Source organism: Talpa occidentalis, unplaced genomic scaffold, assembly GCF_014898055.3.
Source record: "Talpa occidentalis isolate TD23 unplaced genomic scaffold, MPIMG_talOcc4v2.1 talOcc4.6, whole genome shotgun sequence".
NCBI classification, from domain to species: Eukaryota; Metazoa; Chordata; class Mammalia; order Eulipotyphla; family Talpidae; genus Talpa; species Talpa occidentalis.
Window position 1 is genome coordinate 25,433,138 of NW_023604972.1, and position 27,481 is coordinate 25,460,618.

A 27,481-nucleotide genomic window follows, 5' to 3' on the forward strand; every position below is an offset into this window, starting at 1 on the left:
CTGAGGAGCCATTTAAGATATAGTAATATAATTAAAGTGAAAAAAATAAGATTTTCTCTAGTTATATTCATCTACTTAGAGAGCAAATGGTATGATTGCTGAGGATCACACAAGGGAGAGGATAGTAACGAATCATGGTATCTAAATCAAGAAGGAAGTCAGAGCTTTAAAAAGTGGTGAGTTAATGTATTGACCATATGGGACAAAAATACTCTGGAAAATAGTTGCTAAAGTTAAATTGACAGACAGGAGTTCTTTGACTCTTAGGTAAATCAAACCCTATATAACTCACCCCTCTAATTCTCCAGAGGTGCTAGACAGTGGGACATTATTCATGTGCACACAGCTAGAGCCGACATGAAGTTACCTCAAAGGGTTCACCATATATCTCCTTCATCCAGTCAAAATATGGCTTTATTTACTTAAATTTTCTCAGAAATATACCTACTGAGTAAAGCAGGGTTCAACAACTACATCTCTTTTTATTTTAAAAGCATTTTTTATTGTTTTAATGTTCCGAACAAAAGCAAAACATTAGTCAAACACAACAAGCTATTAGAGCATCATCCTTAAGTGCTGTTTTGCCTCTCTGCCTATTATTCTTTCAACAGAAATAAAACAGAGATCCTGTTACCAATTTGAATGCTAATACATTTCCAGGATTATCTAAATAGCAAACAAATAGCTTACAATGCCATCTCAAACACACTTTAGAAAACTGTCAGGAGAGCAAAAAGTCCATAAAGTAAGGCACAAGGGTAGGCAATGAGAAGCTGCTGTCCTTCCATGTCCAAGGCTGAAATGAAGATTTTGGAAGCTGAAAGACTACACCAGCCAATGATAACCAACGCTGACACAGGGCCAAAGGTACCCCTATAGCAAAAACAACAGAGATGATTACCCTACACAAAGAGAAAAAGACATTACTGAATCAGTGCTGTCTTACAAATGTCCTTGGTATGAAATTTATAACTGCTCTCTACATTTGTAAAATGAGACTGAGGAACCATTTGGACTTAAAGGCCAGTTAGAAAAATTTTGAGTAAAATTCACCATTAGAGATACAACATTTTATACTTCAATACAACACAAATAAATAGAAAAAGAATAATTCATCTGCAGTTACTCTCATGTATCAATATTCAAATCACAACTTCTGAAATCCTTTTATACTTACAATGAATTTGAATTTATTAGTTTGATTTATATCAGGGAAAATTTCTAGCGTGATATAACTTAGAGATTTTTGTGAACAAAACATAAAATCATATATGCTTAATTTGAATGATACTGTGATATGCCCAAATGACTTGGTCTTAGGGGCTAGATAGTTTCTTCCCCTTTAGTATAATTTAGATTATATTTCTAGATTATCAGTTGTAATTTCTGATGGAAAAATCTAATGAAAAAGGTCCAGATTTCTAATGATTCTTAAAATCTGGGTTTTCATTTTCATTTTCTTCCTCATATAATCTAGTTATTTAATCTGCCCCAAATCTCAAATTTGCTGGAAATAATGTTTAAAATATAGAATTTTTAAGTGATGGCTCATGATGGTATTCTTTCGCAAAAGCATATTACAAAATCAAAGTTGTAGCACTGAACTCTATTGTCAAACATTTGACAACACAATAATGAAACAAACTGCTAAAGAATATGATATCCAAAAAGTGAAATTTTTCTATAGAAAAGACTCAATAAATCTACCTATTATATATTACAGATATCCCTCTGCATTTGTATTCCTTGTTTTTATATTGAGTACTCATTGATAAAATAAGGGTTTGCTCTGTTATCCTCAAAAAAGCTACTTTCAAAAGAAATCATATTAAAATCAAGAATTTCCAAATACATGGTTCTCAATGTTATGAAAAAAATTATATCTAGCCAAAAATATTAAAGACTTTTCTTAACGTCTATCTTTTGCATTGATAAATTCCTTATACAATATCCTATCCAGTATAGTGTTAATAACCTAAAATGTGTATCATCCAAGAAAAAATGTAAATTTGTCTCCTTTGGATGTGGAAGTATGAATGTGGGTGGCAAATGTTTAATTCTAATTGGTTTTAGGGCATGGCAGGTGACAAAGTACGATGTAATTACTTGGTCCATCCAAAGAAAGTGCAAAAGTGATATTCAAATGCTCTGGAAGAGTCCCCTACAGAAACACATCTACTGTATCCTTATTAACTAATTTGAATTGCAAATACTAATTGCAAATAAAAAGGAAAAAAAATATTGACTGTGTATATATGCTATAAAGTTCTCTAGCATTAATATCCTCATCAGGGTTCCTCCAAATTTTGCAATTCAAGGAGCCCAGCTGAGAAAGAACAGTTGCTTCCTGCCTGGAAAGCAGCATGCCTGGGAGCTGAAGCAATTTGTCAGTGTTCACCAGGCACTTACTCTTCCGAAATCAAACAAGTGAATTTTCTGTAGTTATTTTATTACCCATGACAATAGTTCATATTGAAGAATGTGACAACTTACAAAGTGCTGGTGTTAAAGAGAACTTGGTTTAATTCATTTTTAAATCATTGAAATAGTACCAGCACCTGCGCCAAAACTGTCCTACTTCCCTGAATTTATGTGTAGCTTTTAATAACCATTGTTCTCTAATTGTACCACCAAAATAATGTGAAGAAATAACAAGGTGGAGCAAACCTTAACCATGATAGTGGGCTAGGGTGAATCAGCACATAGAGACACTTACTGCAGTGAAAAGAAGATGGCACAGCTGGACAGGATGACCATGGGCAGCAAACAGTAACCCAGTACACTCGCCACACAGCCATAGGATACCCCTGAAGAGCTCATCAAGTTTAGTAAGGCATGAATCCCAAAGCAGCCAATGGCACTCATGCCATACACGTAACCAAAATGGATTTTTCCTGCCTGAAATGATGGGAAAAAAACAGTTTACACAACAAACATCAAGAGAAAATTGGAATGTCAACAGAACAGAGAGCATTTTAGAATCGATGCGGTTCTATGCTGTTCCCCGTCTTTGTAGTACAATCATCAGGGGACTGGGAATTCTGGAAAAAAAAAAAACAGTGCTATAATGTGAATTCAGGTGCTAAAAACAAAACCAAAAATGGATCCAATTATTCTTTGGATGTCACAAGCATGATACAGAAATGATGAAATACTTCTAGGCTTACACTTTTTATCCTAAATTATATATTGGGGAACAAAGCATAAGAATACATTTCCTCTTTCTCAAAATAGTAAAAGTGATCCACCGCATGATCCAGCAATTCCACTCTTAGGTGTCTAACTAAGGAATGCAAAAACACTAATCCAAAGAAAAACATGCATCCTGCATTCATTGCAGCATGATTTATGATAGAAAAGCTACAGAAGCAACATAAGTGGTCCAAAATAGATGAGTGGATTAAGAAGGTAGCGTCTATATACAAAATTGAATACTACTTAGCTATAAAAAAAATAAGATGGAATCTTGCCATTTGTAACAACATGGATGAAACTGAAGGGGATTTTGCTAGGCAAAATGAGTCAGAAGAAAAACAAATACTGGATGATTTCACTTATATGTGGAATACAGAATAAAAGAACAAAGGAGCAAATGAAACCAAGCCAAACAAACCCTAGAAAATTGGACTGTAGAACAAAGGCTGCCAGAGGAGGAGAGTGGGGAGCCAGAGGGGGAGGGGGGAAGGGGTCCAGTGGACTATGGTGGAGATTTATGGATGTTATGGCGGTTGGTAAAATGCATGTGGTTGGCAAAATAGGTGTGAACCTACACTATTAAATCATACACAGTATTGTAAATCAACATTATCACTATACAAAATAATTCAGTTTTAATAAAAAGAAAGAGGTGGCGCAGCGGTTGAGCGCTGGGTTGCGAAGCTGCCTGCAGCCTCTGCGGCACAGGTTTGATCCCCAGCTGCCGGAGAGGGGCCCACATGGCATGCAGACCTCTCCTGCCTCCCATTGGTCCCCTCAGCAGTGTACTTCGTCAGTCTGCCTGTTCTACAATCCGCTCTGGCTCTGGTGGATTCTCTCACCCTCCTGTGCTTCTGACTGTACCCAGTGCTTGTGTAAATAAATAATCTTTAAAAAAAATAAAAAGAAAGAATATATTTTCCTGGGGCCTCCCTGGTGGTGCAAGGGTTAAGATGCAACCTATGAAGCTGTCAGCAGCCTTTGTAGCAGGAGTTGGATCACTGGCTGCCCAGGGAGCAACCCACATGGCACAACAGACCTCTCCTGTCTCACCCGCTGCTCCCAGTGTATTTCAGTCAGTCTGCCTGTTCTGTTCCCCACTCTGTCTCTGGTGAATCCTCTCACCCCCCACACCTCTGACCTGTACCCCAGCCCTAGTATGCATAAATAAATAAATCTTAAAAAAAAAGAATATATTTTCCTGTAATTGTTGAATAATTTAACAAAAAGATACATTAACAAAAAATACAATTTAGTCTTGGAGATTTACAGGTATATTATCAATATTAGCAAACATGCATAGTATTTACTATGTTAGGTTTAATTCTAAGCTTTTCAAATATATTAGCGTGGTCAATCCATATAACAACCTATGAGATAGGCACCGATGTTATGCCAATTTACTCATGATGAAACTGTGGTGCAGAGAAGTAATTTGTCTAAGGTAAAATAATGCTATGAATTGGAACTCCACTCTGAGACTAGGCAGTCTGGCTCTGTAATTTAGGTACCAAACATCTGCAGAAGCTTGAAAAAGTCCTAAAATAATCTCACCTTTGTTTTCATAAAGTCTAATACCAGTTTAACTGAACCAAACTTAGGAAAAGCTAATTTATATAACCCAGCTACTAATGAATCATTAAAAAGAGACTTTGTTGACGAGAGTTCAGGACACAGTCTGCTAGACTTCTGAAGACTCATAAAACTAACCATCAGCAACAAAGTATTAGGAAGTAGGCGCTGAAGGAGCCCCGCTAAACTCATCCAGACAAAGTCAGAGTCTACTATTAATTCAACAGGGATATTTTAATGTTTGGTACCTGAGGATGCCAAAGCTTCAGTAAAAAATGCATTCAGTTTTTATATTTAAATTAAGCTGATTAGAAACTCCAGATGAAGTTTAAATAGGTTATCTTTTTCATGGGAATTATACAGAAGCAACTAAGGATCTGATAAATTAATCCTGAGAGAGAGCTTTTGGCTGTCATTTTTTCCCCATCTCCTCGATGATTATCCATGAAGCCCTTCTGTCTTAAAGAATAAAGAGATATTTATTTTGCAATTAATTAAGGGTAATGGAGAATGTGACCACTATTTTAATCTTCTAAATTGTCCAACTATTTTTAATTCCTCTTCCTCTGCAGTTGGGGAGGTTAGTTACTACTAACTTCCTTCACAAAATGTCCCTGGGCTATACTGACTGAATTCTCTTCTGCATTAACCATAAGTCCTCACTGAGTAGCTTTGTATTTTTATGGCTATTTTGTGAACTAATCCTAATAATGCTAATGGATCTGCTAAGAGAAACACATCAGTAATACACTGCTCTGGTGAGTGAGTTTGCTCTACTTGGAAAATAGGACAATTTCAAACCACTTAAATCTATTAGAGTAACATTCTACTTAATATTTTAATTGGATGGTATAATTCTGAGCTGGGGTTAGTTTTAATGGTGAAAGGCAACTCCCTTATGCCCAAAGATACAAAGCTGGGCCTTCTGACCGCAAGCATTTTTGCAAATGGGGTGGGATAAATTAAACTAATTTGGTAGTAAAATTGTCCCTTTCCATATTACAGACCGCCTTCTTTATCTCTTTCCCTTGTTAGTTTCTCCAGTTTAATTTGTAATTCCATTTGGCTGGAGCAACTGCCACATTTTAATTTGTTTCTAATTCTAACAAGGGCCTCTAATCAAGATGGAAAATAAGTGTTCCATTTCTTTTAACCTCAAATTTTTTAGGCTCTTTCTGTACCACTCTCATTACTACATCTCAATTTGAATTATTCTTTTAACTATATGCTTTAATGTTGCTCATGCATGTTCCTTTTCCAGGTTACTCTTAGACTAACCAGAAAAAAATACAAAAACTCATAGCTTTAAACTACTTGTCTTTGTTGTTTCTGGGTAAAAAAAAAAAAAAATTACAAGAGGGAAATAAGTAAAAGTAATTTGGTATAAAGCTATTGTTTCTATTTGCCTCCTTCAACATAAAGAAATATCACTAAAAGGTCTGTGCCTTTTTTAACATAAATCATAAATGTGATGTGTATATGACTATGACTTACACTCCAAGATAATGAACATATTTTTGGATATTGTTGCTATATTTAGTTTTGCTTTCTCAAGTACAATGCATATAATAGCATACAGGAGCATTATCCTTTACATTGTAAATCTGGATATCCAAGGCAGGATTAAATTAGCTTCAAATGGATTCTGAGTTAAATATAAATTCATTAATACCCAGTTGCTTTTCTTGCTTTGTTGCTCTAGATTTGTAAGAGTCAATTCTGAAGTAACCACACCCAGTGATATAATTGAAGTTATAAATTTAGCATTTTCACATATTCCCCAAAATTTCAGAACTGGTGGGAATCTTAAGAACCACTAAATAAACACTTTTTGTCTTCAGAATGAAGAAATAAAGGCCTAGAAATATGAAACAGAAGTTTCAAGATGACAGCCAGAAACAAAATTAGGGCTTGATCCAATTTTTTCATGGTTTCTGTTTAATTTTTTCCTATGTTACTGTATACTCAAAACAAAAGAGAGGGTATTTAAATAATTCCAACTAACACATATACCCAAAATAGATATTAATGACATTAATTCTTTCCTTTAAAGAACAATAATGGTAGTATTGTCTGCAGAAGAGCAAACCACTGTTATATTACAAACCACCTGAAAAACAAAGATGAATTAATATATTAAATTGATTATTTATGTTTGATTAACTGAGATGACCTTATTTAGCAGTTTAATTTAAGATTATCAAATTATTGTGACAATGACAGGAGATGAGAGACTAAATTAAAGCTCTAGCTGATGTTTAATTTATAGAGTATTTGCATTTCTGTGGTACAAAAGAAGTTAGATGTTATCACTAAATACTATTACATTGGATAAATGTGATATAATTATTGACCACATTACCATGCACAAACTAGATTACTATCAGTATTTTGGCTGGTATCATGTAATTAATAAACAAATGGTGAAAATGTATTTCATTTCAAATACATTTTACAGCTATTTTTGAAAATTGCAACACATTAGGAAATACCAGTTTTGTTATAGGCAGTAGGTAGTTATAAGAGGGGGAGGTGGGCTAAATAGTCATTTTAAGTACTTTTCCTAACTTCTTTAATTTCATGTATCATTTCTCCTGACAAGATTATCTCCTTGTGCTTAATGAAATTATACTTTTCAGATTGAATTGACTATCTTCTCATCCTCTGGTTTTCCTCCTCTGTTGTCACTTCCTCCTTCATATAAAACCATAGGCTTTTTCTCATTTCTTTCCTTTTATAAATAAAGAATAGTTTTTTCCTAAACTATAAGCTTTAATATCTTTCAAGTACTTAGGTGGATATATATTTTTCTTTACTTTTTTTGGTGACTCTTAATATTAATACTCCCAGATTTAAAGAATGAAAGAGGTCCATGTACAAGATAAATGTTGAAGGAGGAAATGCCTCCATGAAAAGAAGACTAAAAATAATTGTGGAAACATAGAGGTTGAATAAATATATCATAGGTTATCATTACAAGTCAATTTATTCATAGCAGCCTAACCAGATATGAGAACAATCTCATATTTCATAGGATATGAAAAACTCTGGAAATACATCCCAGCAAAGAGACACAAAGAGAAAGAATTTGTCCAATGTCATTATAGAAATTTCACAGAAATAAGAAATAAAATAGTTTATAGTGCCCAAATCCATGTGTTGCCTCAATTTTTCATATTTACAGTGTGTTATCTACAAACTGTTGATAAATTATCTCCAGATTTTCTGAAAATTTGACTTGATTTTAAAAAAGTTTATTTAAATTTATATTTCTATCTGTGGTAGTGCAGTTTAAATTGAACAATTTTCGCTTTACAAAGTGGTATGCCTTCTTCTGTATTACAAAGATATCTTCAAAAATGGCATTAGAAAGAACACACACTAAAATCTTGTGCTTGCTGCTGACACTTACCAGAAGCAGAGTGGCTCCCAGGGCGATGCAAAACAAAATGGGTCCAGTTAGGTCAGTTTCATTCATAATGCTGCCATCTGCTGGCTTCAGTGGGTTTAATACTGTCAAGGTTTTTTGCCATATGTGATCAAAATTAATTCCAAGTTCTGCAAAAAGAAAAAAAAAAGAAGAGACAACATAAATATAAAAAATTAAATGAGTAATTTTATTTAATAAAAGGTTATCATAGCTGGTTAATTTATTTAGTACTTTAATCTGGTTGTTAGACGATGATAAACTAGAGGTCTATGTAATGTGCAGTAACCTTAAAAAAAAAACAAACAAAATAAATTTTGTTTCCAATAAATTAAAAGAAATATTTTAGAGAAATGATTCTGTCAGGGAAAAGATCCTCTGCTTTATGCTGCAAATAGAAGTGTGAAATCTAGTACATAATAGGAAATGGACAGTCCATATAAAAATTAAAATTATAGCCATGAACTAAAACGTCTTCTTATCCATTATTTCTTTTTCCTGTATATTCCATTTATAAAACGTTTGATGTATTGTCATATTTTGAGAATATGGCAGATTTTTTCCATGATTAGTATTATCTAAACTAAAGATATTTAGCCCTGATGTGGGATTTTACTTCTGCCCTCTCTGATGAGGAAAGCAGTTCTACGTTAACTGACTAAAACTCCACAGGGAAAGAAAGCAAGAAAAAGTAATTATTCTGTGCACGCATATTTTAATAAGGTCACTGCTCTATGTGTCTGAGTCTGTGTATTCAATGATTAAATTCTTGAGGCAAGTTAACCTTTCCCTTTTATGAGTAGTGGTGGAGAACAAAATATGCACAATCAGTCGGATTAAGTGCCAATGAGTGCAAACTCATTTAGAAATTTCTATTTTTTTCTCCAATGCCTTGTTTTCCAAAGAATTTTGTACACTCCCAGACGCTTCTGCTAGATCTTGCATCTCTTACATCTTTTTTTAATAAATAAAATGCTAGTCAAATGACATTCATCCAATTGTATCTGATTATGTTATATGATTTACTATATGACTATAGAAAGGAATATTGATGCCACATCAGTTTCTTTTCTTACCACTAATAGGAAGATGAACTTTAAGATGTATCTTGAGTAGAAAAAAAGACATTTCAAAGGAGAAGAACATAGCTTCACTGTTTAAGAACCAGTAATCAAACTGGTTACCCTCTTCTACCACTATAAGTTTCAGAAACAGTGAGAGAAAAGGTAGAAAACACTGGAGATAATTTACAATAAAGTATATGCATTTAAATTAAAAAAAAAGTGTTCTTCACTGAATGTTTTACTGAATTTTATAGTGAGTCTCACAGGATTTTCGTATGTTGATCATACAAACAAACAAAGAGGTTCGTGTTGCTACTGTATTGCTATGTTATGCATGAAATGACTGAGGTTTTGACAGATTAAGTAAGCTTGTTCAAAGTCACAAAGGTAATAACAGAAAATCTAGATAAGATACTGGCACTGGACAGTCTAAATCAAGAACTCATGCTTTCAAAATAGGCAGGATAGCTTTCTTCATTGACATTTTCAAAAGAGGATGTATAAACTGCCAGTAGGACATAAAAAGGTGGTAACGTCATTAATAATCAGGAAAATGCATACCAAGACCACAGTGAGATATGACCTGACACCTGTCAGAAAGGTTATTATCATCAAACACACACGCACACACACACACGCGCACACACACACACACACACACACGAGATAACATTAACAAGGACATCAAGAAAAGGGAATCCTTGTGTACTGTTGGCAGTAAGGTAAGTTCATGCAGCCACTAAGGAAAACAGTACTGTGATTCATCACAAAATTTAAAATTGAACTACCATATGATCCAGCAATTCTACAACTGCATATGTATAGCCAAAGGGAATGAAAACAGGCTATCACTCCCATGTTCATTACGCATTATTCACAATAGCCAACTATGGGGGAAATAAGTGCTTATAAAAGGATAAATGGATAAAGATTTGGTGCATAATATAGAATGGAGTATTATTCAGTTATCAGAAAGAAGGAAATTATATCATTTGTAACAACATGGATGGACTTGGAGGGCATTATGCTCAGGAAAGTAACAGAGATGGACAAATACTACATGGTATCACTTGCATGTGGCATATAAAATATAAAGAAACTCATAGACACAGAAAGTTGAAAAGTGTTTGTTAGGGACTGGGATAGGGAAAAAAGGAAAAGGTTGTGAAAGGGTTGGAAAAAAAAAAGAACTCATCCTTTTACTCTTACAGCTGTGGTCAAGTCAATACATATTTAATCTAATCTCATAATTTTTTTTAATTTAATTGAGCCCAATTCTCCTCAATGGAGGAATGTCTCCTTAAATCATTTGCATGTGTCCTAGATGAAGCAATCCTCTGTGGTCAAATGCAAAGCATAGTTCAGCTTCTTTTACAGTGGCACATACTATCTAAATACCTTGCAAAACTGACATTCCACACACAGAATACCAGGTGGGCTTTTAATGATCCCATGACATAGAGTGACCTTACTCTAGCAGGGACCTTGACATTTTCAGAAAGTCAGCCAGACATTGTTCTGAACTAGGAAAGTATATTCTTGAGTTTATTTCACATCCAGACTGACAATAAATTGGATTGGCTGAATTAAAAATAAAAAAAAATCCTTTACATTTCAACTTTCATGTTACATCCTTTTTATTTCCAAAATATTTATAAATTTCTTAATGAACATATACTTTGAACAATACAAACAGTTCCCCATGTTTAAAATGGGGTTTGAATGTTTTATGCAATTTTTTAAATTGCAGGTGATTTTAAAAATTGAAAATGCTACAGTTTAAATGGATTTCATTAATGGCTCATTGTTGTTTTTTAATCTTAATTTTCCATTTAAACATTTATGTTAGCAATGTTTTTAGTATTTACCACCATAAAGTGGGCATTTATTCAAAATACCTTTTTTCCTCAAAAGGTATGGCCATTATTCCTCAAGAAACTCAGATGAAAAATTCCTTGTGAGATATTATTACTGATTTCATCAATTATTTTACAGCATAATTAACTTCTGCATGTTTCAACATTGAGTCATGAACCAGTGAAGAACATAACATCTACTAAACAGTTTCATAAGAAAAAGATCTTATGTTTTCTATCAAAATATACCTCCATAAATTTTGTTTTAAAATTTATTATAAAGTATGTAAATGAGATTATAAGTATTTATTAATTGTAAATAGTCTAATTTGACACCTTTTATCTCTATTTTATAGAGATAAAATAAGATACAACTGCTATGAAATTTAAATGTAGAATTTATTGTTTTGCTGTCATCTAGTGGCAGTAAAGTATATGATACATATGCTATAAAGTACATTTGTTTTCTATGCAAATTATGGCACTGGCCTTTCAAAATATAAACATCAGGCTATACCTCAAATACAAATGCCAAATATCCTAATCATTTCTCTGGTCTTACAGATTTGAATAGACTATTGTTTTTCAAGATCTATTTGTTAATATATAGATTGCACATTATCAAAGTTTTCATTTTTACATAAAATCAAATAAGTATTTTATTAAACAAAGTATTTAAGATATAAACAAGCACATTTTCAGTGACATGTTTTGTGCATGAGCCATTATTATAGCTTCATGATTTTATAGGCTGCTTTGGTGTATGCTCAGTAAAAACTAGCAAATGTCATTTATCATATCTTATCCTAGAAATCCTGCTTACAGCTTTTTCATATCTTTTAGACAGATGATACTGGAGGCTTTCACAAAGTCACCCAGCCTGAAAAACATATTGGATAAGAGTCTGGAAATTTCATAACTGCAAAATGCAAAATTACATTAGATCCTCTCTTTTCTAATAAACTATACATTTGGCAGGGAAAAAAATCACAAAAAGAAAAAAACAACCTGGAAATCTTCTCTAAGCTGTATAAAGTGAGAAGGAAATCTATATATTTCCTATTTAAATTTTGGAGGAGGCTGTATTAGCACTTAGAATACCAAAATAGAAACATTTCAGATAAGTAAAAGAGAAGAAAAACCATTTTCAGTAAGTGTCACAGAAAAATCAGTTAATAAGTAAAAAATAAATTTACATTCCTATTTTTCATATTAACCTAAAATAATACTTAAGTGCAAAACAAAAAAGTACTTTAAAAATTTAAGAACCCGCAGGAGGATATAAGCTATAAACTAGAGCTGGAAAAGTATATTCTAAAAGAACATTTGGAAAGAAAAGTTACTGAGAAAAATACTGTGAAGTCAAAAACATAAGTACAAAAATTTCTATATGCCTTAAAGTCCATATGTAAATCAGATGGCAAACATAATCTAGGGGGAAAACGTTGAATTACATATTCCAGACAGTAGTTAATATCTCCACGGAAAGAAATATGTCTGTAAATAAGAGAAAGAAAATCTTAAGATACCACAGGAAATCCGACAAAGAATGTAAAAGATAGTCATGAAAACAACTGATAAACATATGAAAAAAATTTTTGTTAATCAAGAAATACAAAGTATTACAGTTTGCCTATGAAATTAACAAAAACATCACATCTTCCTCCTTGAAGATATAGTGGATCATCTTTTTTCTACGTAAGTCTGACAGTGTAGATACTTTTGACCCAGAAATCTCACTGTTATGGATCTAAGGGCAGACTCTAAATAGATCAAAGATATTATTATGGTAATAGTGAGTTTCAATTAACTTTTATATATTAAAATATTATGATGCCATTACGCATGTTTTCAAATAATATTTAATGACACAGATGTGCTCATGATATAACTTTAAAAATAAAATTCTCTGTTTATACTATAAACAAACATTCATTTTAAGTATTCATAAATAAATTCATATTCGCAGTAATATAAAACTTCATTTTTAAGTGCATAGGCAAGTTGTCTATGTGTACAGTTTGGAAGAAAATATATCAACTTGTTAATTGTAGTCATGTCTCGGAGATAAAATTTTAGATGATATTTAAATTTTTATTCATGTTTCTGTGTTGAATATAGATGACGTTTATAATTAGACAATGAATTGTTCTACAAAAGTACAGAGATGTTGGTGGAGTCAAGAAAATGTTTAATGAAAATAGCTTATAACTTTCAAGTGTTGATTAATTGCACAGACAAAAGTGAACGAATTGGTTAAACATAACCAATTTTAAAACTTTATTGGTTTCTAAAGTGCCAAAAAAATCTTCCACTTTTTAAATTTTGAGGCAAAGAAGTGTTTCAATTCCAATTGCCAGACTGTGTTCCTATGAGGTAAATAATGATATTTTGATGTAAAATATTGGGAATTTTAATCCACCACTTTTCACTTGACTGGATGTAAAGGGTTTGGTTTAATTAATCTGTGGATGTTTTTTTCTTTGCTCTTAAACATAATTCTATTTAAGTTTTTGTTTTCTTGCACCTATGCTTCGAGAATCATCTTAATATTCCTTAAGAGAAAAGGCAGCAGAGCCTCCCCGGTGGCGCAGCGATTGAGCGCTGGGTTGCGAGGCTGCCCGCAGCCTCTGCAGCGCCAGTTGGATCCCCGGCTGCTCCCCGACACCGGCGAGAGTCCCACATGGCACGCAGACCTCTCCTGCCGCCCGCTGCTACTTCGGTCCTTCTGCCTGCTCTGCTCCCCGCTCTGGCTCGGTGAGTTCTCTTGCCCTCTCGCGCTTCTGACTGTACCCAGTGCTTGTATAAATAAATAACTAAATCTTAAAAAAAAAAAAGAGAGAGAGAGAGAGAGAGAAAAGGCAGCAGATGTAGAGTGCCTCGATTAAAAAAAAAAAAAATCAATGAAAGGAATAGCTTGAAAAAATCCCTGAAGGAGCTATAATTGCAAGGGTCCTGGAGTTTCCATGTTATCGGTTGTGCTATTTACTGTGATTCAGATCATATTCCTTCCCTTTTATTCATACCCAGCTAACATGAGAGGGCCAAAATAAATCAAGGAAGAAAAAAAATATTGGCTGTTTTCAAGACAACAAACATTAAATTAAGACTGCTCTTTTTGTGGGAAAAAAGGGGGGGGGGCTGTTATAAGCACTCTGTCAAAAGAGGTCTTCACTGTTGTCTACACAGGATCATGGAGTCCAAGTTTAAGAAACAATGAAGAGCCACTTAGAGCCTGTGAAGGTCTGCTGAAACTAGGACTTCTAAAACAGGGCCAAAGTTTGTGGTCCAAGGCCTTGTTTGCTACAACTAGGGTCTCTGGAACCAGTGAAAACACACTGCTCTTCGAAAACACACTGCTCTTCTTAAAATTGAAGGTGTGTAGGCTCAAGCTGAAGCTTAATTCTATCCAGGCAAGAGATGTGTTTATGCACACAAAGCAAAGGAAGTAATCTGGGGAATGGTAAATTGAGCTGATGGAAACAGTGGCACCCAAAATTCTGAAGGAAACTTCTGCTAAAGCCATAGCACATAGAATGTGCATGATGATGTACCCCTCAATGATTTAATCTTATTGCAAAGTCAACAAATAAATGTGTATTTTGTTTAAAAAAAAAAAAGAAAACAATTTAACAACTGCAGCAATAGCATCTATCTACTGCCAATCCACCTCCTCCACCACCACCACCACCTGTCCACACCAGCACACACACACAACAGGCTTCCAGTGGTTTAAGGGTTTTGGTTTGGCAGCCTCTTGTGTGTGAAACAATCACACACACACACACACACACAAACACTGCTCACAGCATGCTGACAGCACACATTAAGTGCTGATTCTTGCTATTATTATTTGAGCTGTACACATATTAACAGTACTTCCTTAACTTATCTTCTAGTAACGGAGGCTCTCCATCAAAACTGTCAATGTAAGGAGATTGTGAATAATAATCTGGGTTGGACGCTGGTTGAAGAAATTGTCCTGTGTAATCTGTTGCCATGAGCATCTCTGGTGGCACAAAAGAGGCAGACTGAGGCTGCTCACCAGCTTGTTGACTAGAAAAAGGAAAATACTGCTATTAGACATCTAAGAAAGGACAATGACAGAAACTATCATTTTGTTTTTATGAATTCTTCTAGTTTTTATGAGTTTTTACTAATGAAAGATAGAACTTGCCTCGTGTTTAATAATAAAAAAGGAAGTAGTCATTCATAAAAAAACTTTCAGAGTAATGATTCACATCAACCTATATTTCCCGATCATGTACATTGTGCTGAATACTTCCCCACACATTTTGTCATATAATGAAAAATCTACAAGGAAAAAACTGTAGTTTTTAATCCTATTTTACAGAAAGAGAAATAAAGAAGCATGGAAACAGAATGTCTGGCCAGCAGCATAAAACGCTTTTGGTGTTGCACTGGGAACAGAAGTTGTCTCTCCAGAGCCCTGCGCCCTGCACAGATGCTGCTTTATCACTGATTTTCATGGAAAATCACAAAACAGGACAGTCTCTACAAATCTGTGGAAGCAGCACATGCAAACTACAATTTTATATTTATTTAAGTTTTTTAAATACTTGCGTTTTATTTCAGGTCAAATTCCCTCAACTTATTTATCTTTAAAGTTCAAAATACACTGTTATTTATTTTTCTCATTCAGAGGCGATGTTTTTGTTATTGTTTCACATCTTTGTTAATATTTTGACAGCGTAGGATTTCTCCCCTCAGGAGCGGTTACTATGACTACCACCGAAACACCCATAGTTCTCCACAGTCCATTTTGTTCTTCCCCCTCTTAAAGTTCCTCCCCCCACCATTCTCACCCCTACTTTTTCCGTTCTCCTTCCCCTCTTTGATCAGTTTTCAAGAGTTGGTTTTAAAGTTTGTATTTGTCGAATCCTTGCTTGGTTTCTCTACATTCTACATACAAGTGAGATCATTCAGTATTTATCTTTCTCCTTTTGGCTTACTTCACTTAGTATAAGCCTTTTCAGTGCCATCACTGTTGCTGAAAATAAAATGAGTTTATCTTTTTTGATTGCTGAATAGTACTCCATTATGAACATATATTACATCTTCTCGATCCATTTGCCTATTTTTTGGGCGCTTAGGTTTTACATTCAATTAAAATGTTCTTCATAGTGAAAGAGACAGTACGATGTCTCTTTGAAGACACTGAATGGGAGAAAAGATTTGTATACCATAAATCTGACAAGTGACTGACACTGAAGATCTATAAAGAGCTTCTACAACTCACTAGAAAAAAAAAAAAAAAACAAATAACCCAGTTAAAAATGGGCAGAAGAGTTAAACAGTCACTTATCCAGAGAATATACACAAATGTCCAACAGGCACATGAAAAAATGTTTCTCATCACTTGTCATCAGGGAAACACCAATCAAAACCACAGAGAGATGTCACTCATATCAGTGAGAGTGGCCCATATCAAAAAGATGAGAAACAACAAGTGCTGGAGAAGGTGTAGAGAAAGAAACCCTGTTACACAATTGTTGGGAATGTAGACTGGTCAAGCCCCTACAGAAAGCTGTGTGCAGCACAGCTGCAAACTAAAAATATACCTTCTATATGTTCCAGAACATATAGACTAAAAATGTACCTTCTATATGTTCCAGCAACCCCACTCTTAAGTATCTACCCACAAAATACAAAAATATTAATTCAAAAGGAAACCTGTACTTCCATGTTCATAGCAGCACTATTTACAATAGCCAAGATATGGACACAACCTAAGGGCCTCAAAGACATTTTAACAGTATAGTCCATTCATAGGAAAAAATTAATACATAGGGCCTCCCCGTTGGCGCAGCGGTTGAGCACTAGGTTGTGAGGCTGCCCACGACCTCTGCGGTGCCAGTTCGATCCCCGGCTGCTCCCCGGCCACCGGAGGAGGGTCCCACATGGAGAGCAGACCTCTCCTGCCGCCCACTGCTCCCCTCAGCAGTGTACTTCGGTCCTTCTGCCTGCTCTGCTCCCCGCTCTGGCTCTGGTGAATTCTCTCACCCTCCCGCGCTTCTGACTGTTCCCAGTGCATGTATAAACAAACAAACAAACAAACAAATAAATAAATAAAAACATGCCTCTTAAAAAAAATAATATATAAGCTGATTGGTGATCAAATAGACTTTCCAATTCTGATCATCCCCAGACAATTATTATCAATAGAATTGTCTTTGATTGCCTTACCTAACGAAACGTAGTCTGTCATTAGCTCTAGCATGCATCCTTGGAAATATGCAATGTACTGTTGTGGAAACATGACGTTTCAATACTTCTTTGACCATGCTTTTGTTTGATTTTTATTTTATGATATGTGTGAGAAAGATGAAGAGTCACAATCTTTGTGAAAAAAAAAAAAATAAAAAAATTGAGCCAGAGAAAGAAAGGAAGAAAAATGGGTGAGGGACACTCAGGTGGCACGAGGGGTTAAGTCTGCAGCAGCCACTGCAGCAGGAGTTCAATCCCAGCCAGTGAGCTAACCCACATGGCACAGCAGACGTCTCCTGTCTCATCAGCTGCTCCCCTGAGCAGTGTATTTCAGTCAATCCGCCTGTTCTGCTCCCTACTCTGTCTCTGGTGAATCCTCTCACCACCCCTTGCACTTCCGGCCTATACCCCAGCTCTTGTATGAATAAATAAATATGAAAGCTCACTAAAACATACCTCTGAATGATACACAGTGTTAAAAACTAATGCTACCTCCATTTAAAAAAATCTAGAAAATAATATAAAATATTACTCTCTACATTCAAGGGGAGTTTTCCAGTTATCACCTTTCTACAAAAATATCTGTTTCTTGCCCCCAACAATTTACAGATTTCTCATTTCAAAAGCCAGAAACAAATAGTGGGAAAATATAGACTAGTTAACTGACTATCAGTGATTAGAAATAATTCCTATCTGAAAGTCTGGATTATTAAGGTTTTGGGAACTTTTTGAGATATTAGGATGAGAATGCCCCTTCTTATTAATTTTAAAGTAAAAAACTTATTCTTTAAACATAAATATCTTTATTTTCTTACTAAGTATAGTCAACCAAGTTTCATGTCAGTATGCCATTGAGCTAAGCAAGCTTTTAAAACAGGTTTCCATGCATTCCCATCTATTTGGAGATGGGACAGAGGCAGAAGGAGAGTAAATGATTAGAACTATTCTCTAATTCACATGTCTTTTACCAGGATGACCAGCATCTCATTTTGACTTGGTGTATATTTTAATTGAGTATTCACTGTATGAATAAAAGATCAAATATCTGGAGTTTGTCTGATCTATACTAGTAAATCATTGACCTGACTTTGTTTCATGTGCCTTGTTGGGAGAGACCCCACGCAGTGAGCAGAAGGGCCTTGACCTGAGTCTCTAAGGCATGCAAAAACATATGCATCTCGGAGGAAAACCTCTGAGTGACCAGACCTGGTGTTGAGTGCCCAGAAAGTGACCTGTGAAGAGTAATGCCTCAGTATCTCCACAGCCAAAAACCAATCAAGAACAAAACTTCTCTGCTCTTGCTAGTGGATGATTAGATTACGTGCTCTAGCTAATGAGCAATGAGATTACATATAGGAGCTGACCACCTGGCACCCAGAAGTTGGGAGTAGGCAGATATCAGTAGCAAAGTAAAACAGTTAATCATTTAAGCTGTCACTGTATGGTGCACTTTGATGTTATGCCTAATGCACTCAGAGAAAGTATATAATGAGCACTAAGACAATAAAGATTCACTGCATGCTGGACATGACAGTCCCCCATGTCTGATTTCCCTCACCGTCATGTCCCAGGTCCAGGACTCACTAGATGTCAACAGCACCTCATAAAACTACCACAGCTAATATATCCTCTTCTAATTCCTGAGACTTGTGGTATGGGTTGAAATTTAAATGTTACCACATCTAAATTAGGAATTACATTTAAATACTAAATGTCTGAAGCAGGCTAGGCCATCAACTGATACAATCCAATTTTACTTTGGAAGGTCAAGTGCAAACAACAAAAAAAAGTGTTTGAGGTAGTAGCTTGATCATTAAAGATATTGTTGAACAGTAATACAAAATATATAGCCCACAATGAGAGCTATCTAACAGGATTTTCAGCTGTTCACCTATATAACTGAAGGGAACCAGTCACTTAAACCTGTTTCTTGTCTGCAGTGATAAGCCAATTTCACAGTTTTATCTTTTCCCATCATTTTTTAAAAATTTTTTAAAGATTTATTTATTTATGCATACAAGAGCTGCGGTACAGGCCAGAGATGTGGGGGATGAGAGGATTCACCATAGACAGAGTGGGGAACAGAACAGGCAGACTGACTGAAATACACTGCTGAGGGGAGCAGTGGGTGAGACAGGAGAGGCCTGCTGCGCCATGTAGGTAGCTCCCTGGATGGCCGGGGATTGAACTCATGCTGCAGAGGCTGAGGATTGCTTCATAGTGTGGTGCTCAGCCCCTTGTGCCACCAGGGAGGCCCTTTCTTTTATTTTTAAAATCACTTCTATTTGCCTAGTGATAACATTTGATAGATGATTGATTAATAAATACATAGGCAGGTAGGTAGGTAGGTAGGTAGGTAGACAGACAATAGATAGAGAAAGGTATAGGTATAGATTGTTTTTCATAAATTCTTATGGCAGCCTGATTGATACTGAACAACATAGAATAAGTGCATGAATGAAATAAGATTCCAGGTATTTAACTTTATTAGCTTTAAAAACTTAGATACCAACACATTTCTCTACCTCCTTGGAGCAGTGGCTCAGCAATACAAGCTAGAGGGCAGCTTGTGAAAGCAGCATCTGTCTTCCTGTCACTGTCAGTCTGATCAGCCAGTGACAACAGTGTCCAAATTGCCCTCGGAACAACTGGAACAAAGGACCCACTGCCTGTGGTATTTATTTGTCTTTGTCTACTTCCATCTGGGGCTTTTAAGGTACTTATCTGCGCTTTAAAAGTAAACTTCAAACATTTGTGAAATATGCTTGTCTTCATTTCATTTAGGAGTTATCACTCTGTGTTATAATTGCATAATTAATTGCCCATCTCTCTAACATAAACTCTTAAATTTTGGACTAAAAAGAGTATGGATATTTCCTTTATCTTGGGTTTGAGGGTCCTTCTTAATTCCTGACACACAACAAGCAATCAATAAATGTTTACTAAATTAAATAAAATCTGTTTCTAGGGCAGTGTCTTAGAAAATATCAGGTAAAAAATGCTTTCTGTCTGAATTTAGGCTACTGTAAGTGATCTTTTGAAAAGAGGAGAAGATTCACCTTTATGTGGGTGTGAGTTGATAAAACTGAAATAATTCCTCAGCTCTTTTCTGAGATTTTTTCTTGGGTACTTTACTGAGACATGTTATGGGGAGCTTTGGTTTCCCCTAAGGAAATTTCTCCACTCGAAACCCCTTGACATAATATTATGCTTTCTTAAACTATAACACATTTTCTCAATGTAAAGTACTTACATTCTGCATCCATGAAGACTTCCATAGACATTAGGATCATTATGGCTCTGCTCCTGATTATCAATGGTGTAATTAGATTGGTAAAAATCAGAGTCATATTGTCCCAAGTTTGACATCCTGAAAAACAAGAGTGTTTGTTTGTTTTAAGATTTATTTATTTATACAAGCACTGGGGTACAGTCAGAAGCACGGGAGGGTGAGAGGATTCACCAAAGCCAGAGCCTGGAGCAGAACAGGCAGACCAAGTAAATACACTGCTGAGGGGAGCAGCAGGTGCGGCAGGAGAGGTCTGCGTGCCATGTGGGACCCTTGCTGCGGGCGGGGGATTGAACCGGCGCTGCAGAGGCTGCAGGCAGCTTCGCAGCCCAGGGCTCAACCGCTGCGCCACTGGGGAGGCCCAAGAGTGTTTTTTTTTTTTTTTTTAAAGAACTTCTTTTGTGATATTTACAAATTTGAATTGAATTGTGATATTTACAAATTTAATATGTGATTGTATATGGATTCCTACCCGAGAATGAGATGTTCTTTGGTTGAGGTAAATACTAGGGGAGTGTATGCAAATATATGCCAGAAAGTCACTTTTTAAAAATGTGCATCATCTTTTTTTTTTTTAAGATTTATCTATTTACCCGTACAAGAACTGGGGTACAGGCCAGAGGTGTGGGAAGCGAGAGGATCCACCAGAGACAGAATGGGGAGCAGAACAGGCAGATCAACTTAAATACACTGCTGAGGTGAACAGCGTCTAGACAGGAGAGGTCCCCTGCGCCACGCGGCCATCTCCCTGGCTGAGGATAAAATCTGCGCTGCAGTGGCTGTGGACAGCCCCTTGGTTGCGTCTTAGCCCCTTGCACCACGGGGGGTAAAAAGTCTATCATCAATGAACTTTTTGGAAGTTTTCACTCAGGAGGGCTTATGACTTTTACTAAGTTGATTTTAACATTCTTCTTCAAATACCTTATTCTCAGCAATTTAAGAGGTAAAGTTGAAAAATTTTCAGTATACATACTGAAGGTTTTCCTTTGAACAGTATTAGTTCCTCACTTTAAGCACTGAGTATGTGCAAAGCCAGTGTATACTCTTGTTGCAAAGCCAGAAATCAGAAGGCTTCTGATGATATTAAACAAACAAAAACACCATACGCACCACTTTCCTGTTCTAATTTCCAATTCTTAAAAAGTATTTGGGGGCCTCCCCTGGTGGCGCGAGGGTTGAGCAGCCCCGCAGCCTCTGCAGCGCCAGGTCCCACATGGCGCACAGACCTCTCCTGCTGTGCTCACTGCTCCCCTCAGCAGTGTATTTTGTCAGTCTGTTTTTCTTTTTTCTGTTTTCTGTTTTTCTGTTCCCTGCTTTGGCTCTGGTGGGTTCTCTCACCTTCCCGCACTTCTGACTGTACCCAATGCTTGTGTGGATAAATAGATAAATCTTAAAAAAAAAAAAAAAAAAAAGAGTTTTTGGAACATTTCTTTTTTCTCTTGCTCTGCCTGCTGTACCTGGGCTTCTGGCTCAGTCCTAGGAAGAAAGGCTTAATTCTGCCAGTGGGACAGAATCTTTCTTTCTATACACGCTCTATGTATTTTCTGCTTACTCCTGGGAGAAAAGTACATGATCTTGATTTAGAGCTAATGGCTAAAACACCAGAGGGAAGAAGAAAATTTGATTGGAGAAAAAAGTGGGGGAAGAAGGTGGTAGCTAGCTAATAGTAATTCTTCAGATAAAGATTAGAAAATGGAGTAGGGAATCTTTTCAATTGAAGAAATATGATTATTCAGCTCAACATTCTAATCTTTTAGTTTGAAAAATTTTTATTTCCAAAGAGTGAATTTAAGAATCACTAGGAGTAATCCATATAATTACAATAGCTTATTGAATAATTCTTGTAATAAATTTCAAATAAAATTACACAGCCTTAGTTCTAAGAGCCTCCTTAATCAGAAACATTCAAACAAAAATTGTCAAATACATCAAATTATTTCAGTTCAGTAAAAATACAGAAAGCTTTCTAAAATTAGATCCAACAATTTATACATCTGATTTAATAAATCAAGATTTTTCATTACTGGTATGTATAAAATTAGCTATGAATTATGTAAACTAATATCAGGAGCAGGCCAGTGTTCAATTTTTTAACAATTTATAATTTAAAGAACTTAAAATTTAATAATATAACTTTCTCAGTTGAAGAAAATGTTATTATAAAACATAAAGAGTAATTTCATTTCATAATGCACTAAGCTTTCATAACTCAAAAAACTTTATGTAATATGACTATTAATATTGTAGTCCTTACATAACCCAGTTGCTTCACATTTTATTTAGATGCCAAAATTTACAGAAGAATCAGATACATACCTCTATATTATTTTGTGTTGAAAGATCTTCCAACAAGCGTATCTTTGGCTTAGAAATTTGTAACAAATCAGCTGGTGGAAAGATGACCTGGGTCTATATATGTGTGTCTAAATTTATACTCTGACACTCTAAACAGATGCCACAGCCGAAATGGGGTGGGGCTGCTAAAAGCCAAACATATTACTTATGACACTTGTTAAAGTGTACAAGCATAGTGAACATACAGTTTCATAAAGTGGAATAGTAGATTTAGTTTCTTTGTGTGCATGTATCATGAAACTCTGATTTAAGACCATTTATTTGAGGCAAGCAATAGAAAGTAAGAGGTCTCAAAAGTCCCAGCTGCTTCATAATCTATAAGAATATACTCAATTTAGGGCCTCCCCTGGTGTTGCAGGCAGTTGAGCGCCATACTGTGAAGCTATCTGCAGCTTCTGCAGTGCTGGTTCAATCCCAGCCCACAGGGAGGATCCCACATGGCGGGGCAGACCTCTCCTGTCTTGCCTGCTGCTCCCCTCAGCAGTCTGCCTGTTCTGTTCCTCACTCTGTCTCTGGTGAACCCTCTTACCTCCTGCGCATCTGGCCTGTACCTCAGCTCTTGTATAAATAAATAAATAAATATTTTAAAAAAAGAATATATTCAACTTAGAAAAGATTTTCTAATGCGTGAAAGCATATATTTTTAAATTTTATTTATTTATTTATACAAGCACTGGGTACAGTCAGAAGTGCAGGAGGGTGAGAGAATTCACCAGAGCCAGAGCGAGTAGCAGAACAGGCAGACTGACAAAATACACTGCTGAGGGGAGCAGTGGGCAGCAGGAGAGGTCTGTGCACCATTTGGGACCCTCCCTGGCAGCAGGGGATGGAACTGGCACTGCAGAAGCTGCAGGCAGCTTCGCAACCCAGCGCTCAACTGCTGTGCCACCGGGGAGGCCCCTTATGAGTGAAAATTAATAAATATGATAAATGGTCTTCTAATGACAATTTTAGCAACAATCTGAAAATGGGGTGCTGTCAATTGTATCCAATTCTGAACTATTCAATTTACATAAACAATATTTAAGAAATAGGCAAACTTTGACTTTTTCCATTTTTTATTTCTCCACCAGAAAACAAGATGAATATACTAATGTGATCTAGTGCTTCTTACAAGCAGGGCAAATTCTGTCTAATTTTCCAGTAATGCCTAAGCACTGGAAGGCATCAGTCATTTCCAACCTAGGAATCTACCTGAGTAAGCTCCTCCTACATTTTTGGGTCACTTCCACGGGACTTCTCCTTAGTTTATCACCCAGGTAATCTGGCAAATAGATCCAATTCCTATCTAAATCTGGTGCATTTGCCCCTAAAAGCATCTCCATGGCTCGAGGTGAAGATTCCCTGTGATCTGCTTCAGGACAATTCTTCTTTTTAGGACTTGAAACTTCCAATGTATTCAGATCTCAGTAACTGAAGCCTGCAGTTCAAGGGTAGATTACTTGACATTTAAGAACTTTCAAAAAGAGTCAAAGGCAGAATGGTAAAATAATTCTTTTCTCATTAAAAAAAATTGGAATTTGAATTTCTTTAATCAGGGGTGTCATTTCCAGGACATTAATCAGCTAATACTACTGACAGGTACCAGACTGTATTCTAGAAATGGTAGTTACAAAAGTAGACACACTAAACAAATTTGCATTTCAAGAGCTATAAATTAGTGTTGATTCTATTGTATCTACAATAAATAATGACTAGCTAGGCATGGGTCTATGAACTTTAGGTTTAAGTCACTTAACTTTTGCAACTACCCTTTGAAGTTTTATCCCATTTACAGAAAAAAAAGAAGAGAGAGCATAATTTTTCCAGGTGGGGAGCATAATTTTCCCACCAGCAAGTAGGTGGGGAGTCCAATGTTTGCAATCTGGTAGACTGAGTCTAGAGCCCACATTATTATCCAAGATAATTTTAGTAATAACCAAATTCTATCATGAAGTTAGCACACACTATTAAGACAGAAAATATAAATATAAAGTGAAGGTCTCTTAAGAAGTCCATCTGACTTGAGACCTGATTAATGAGAAGGAACTGTATAAAAAGTCACTTGAAAGACTACATAAAGAAGACTTAAAGAAAATGCTTTGAGATATCAAGGAGTTTTGTGGTTTGTGGCTTAGAAATAAAGCCATATGACTTTCATGATTTTCAATGCACATTATCAGGAAATCTTATCTAGGTTGAATATATTCTTACACTATGAAGCAGTAAAAAAACATCCACATGGCTAGTAATTTTGAATCGGGAAAGGTTGTAAAGAAAAGAAGAGGTCAGAGACACAGGCAGAAGCCAGATCCTAAAGGCCATGCTAGGCACTCTCAATCTTATAATCAAAATGGGATGCCATTGCAATGGAATATGACCGTTTTTTGGTAAGTGAGCGAACTGGTAGAAAAGTCATGGCAATTGAGAGAAGGATGAATTGAAGGAGCTGAGACAGGAGTAGGCGTAGAAATAAAAGTTCATTCCAGGGAAATAATTGTCTAACTGGAGAAGGTCCACTGACAACAAAAGTGTGAACAGGAAAAAAAGATATGGAAATGTCTTATAAGGTTCAGTTTCATTAGATGGAGGAAGAAGATAGGGACATTTATTGAGGATGATCTAGCTGTTTTACAACATATAAGAAAAGATCAAATTGTAACATAATAGCTAAATTTAGATCACCATACTTTCTATTTCTTCTTTTCAAAGTTCTTTTTTTTTAAATATCTAGTCTCTTTCTCTTTCTTTTTTTTTTTTTTTAAGATTTATTTATTTATTTATACAAGCACTGGGTACAGTCAGAAGCGTGGGAGGGCGAGCGAATTCACCAGAGCCAGAGCAGGGAGCAGAGCAGGCAGAAGGACCGAAGCACACTGCTGAGGGGAGCAGCGGGCGGCAGGAGAGGTCTGCGCACCATGTAGGACCCTCCTCTGGTGGCCGGGGAGCAGCCGGGGATCGAACCTGCACCGCAGAGGCCGCAGGCAGCTTCGCAACCCAGCGCTCAAGCGCCGCGCCACCGGGGAGGCCCCTTTTCAAAGTTCTTTATGTGAAAACATAGGCCTATCCTTTCATCCCTTCCTGACTAAGGGTAAGGGTGCATTCTTTTTTCTTCTTCTTAATCTTTTTTTTTTTTTTTTTTTGATAGAAGAGCTGGCGTATAGGCCAGAGGTGTGGGGGGTGGGGACAGAATGGGGAGCAAAACAGGCAGATTTACTGAAATACATTGCTCCAGGAGCAGCAGGCGAGATGGGAGAGGTCTGCTGTACCATATGTGGGTTAGCTCCCTGGCCAGGGATGGAACTCAGGCCATAAGTAGCAGTGATAGCACTGAGACTTAACCCCTAGACCACAAGGGAGGTCCCACATTTTTCCTTCTGACAATAAAATCCAAAGAAAAGTTTATCAAAAAAAATATTTTCAATCTTGGTATATTTAATTGAAATTTAAACTTATTTCATGACTTTGTACTTTTTAACTTAAGTTTTCCTGCATAAATACTAGCATATAAAAATACAATTAATCTAAGCCTCAAGGGATTTATAAAGCATGAAACACTAAAGACCAAATGATTTCATTCTCATGACAAAAGCATAAATAGACCATAAATACATATGCCAGAATACATGGAAGCTACTTTTATGCATGCAACACTGTATGGGTATAAAATATACATTTAAATGCTTTGTTCCACTAGTGAATTATCTGTTACAGTGTATGATGGACAGAATTTAAAGTAATATCAGCAATAGCCAGTTTCATCATTTGATTATTTTAGTTTCTGTATTTATATGATTATATAAATATGTTATAAATAAATATTTTCATTTGCTATAAAGAGCATCATTTTCTACTCACAAACACTTTCTTTCCTTTTCTTTTTTCCCTTTTTCCTTCTCTCAATTCTTCACTCCTTTGCCTCTGTTCTCTCCCTAAACTCTCCCAAGGTAATCTCATCAACTCCCTTGGCTTTATATATCACATACATACAGTTTCTGAGGTCACATATGAATACTTCATTTTTCTTCTCAGCTCTAGTCTATTTGGTATCTCATATTGATAGATAATCCAAACCAATTTTTTTTTAAATCTATACTCTCCCCAACCCAATGCTTTATTATCCAGTTCAGGAAATTACTCACTTACTCAAATCAGAAATCTTCTAATCTGTCAATGACGTCTATCAATTCTATCTCTAAAATAGATATACCACTAATCAATTAGCTGCATCTCCATTCTATCAGCTTGGTTTAAGCTTACTACACTCTCCCACATAAACTAATTTTCAATAAAGCATAACATTACTTTAGAAATACAGACTTACAAAGTGGTAATAAAGTTTATATTACAAAGACTGTAAAAATTTTATCTTTAATGACAATGACTTACCAAAAAACAGGGAAGTTTCTTCTGTGCTTGTTGATTACAGTTAATAGTGGGAATAAGGAGAAAAACTCCATTTGTAGTTTCTTAATTTCTCTCTGGTGATTTAAAAAACGTTGAAGAGATTGTGAGA

At 35.8% G+C, this 27,481-nt stretch overlaps 1 protein-coding gene across 2 annotated transcripts in view; it reads right to left on the reverse strand.

Annotated features, from left to right (window-relative positions):
* Positions 1-487: 487 nt before the first annotated feature.
* Positions 488-27,481, reverse strand: part of YIPF7 (Yip1 domain family member 7) — a 31,638-nt gene continuing 4,644 nt past the window's right edge. For both annotated transcript variants that reach the window (XM_054688241.1, XM_054688242.1), the window contains exons 2-7: positions 27,355-27,446; positions 20,596-20,712; positions 15,006-15,170; positions 8,180-8,324; positions 2,717-2,898; positions 488-873 (exon numbers count right to left, since the gene is read on the reverse strand). In XM_054688241.1, coding sequence (XP_054544216.1) covers positions 711-873; positions 2,717-2,898; positions 8,180-8,324; positions 15,006-15,170; positions 20,596-20,712; positions 27,355-27,425 — 843 coding nt within the window. In that variant the 5' untranslated portion in view covers positions 27,426-27,446 and the 3' untranslated portion in view covers positions 488-710. The remainder of the gene's footprint in view (positions 874-2,716; positions 2,899-8,179; positions 8,325-15,005; positions 15,171-20,595; positions 20,713-27,354; positions 27,447-27,481) is intronic.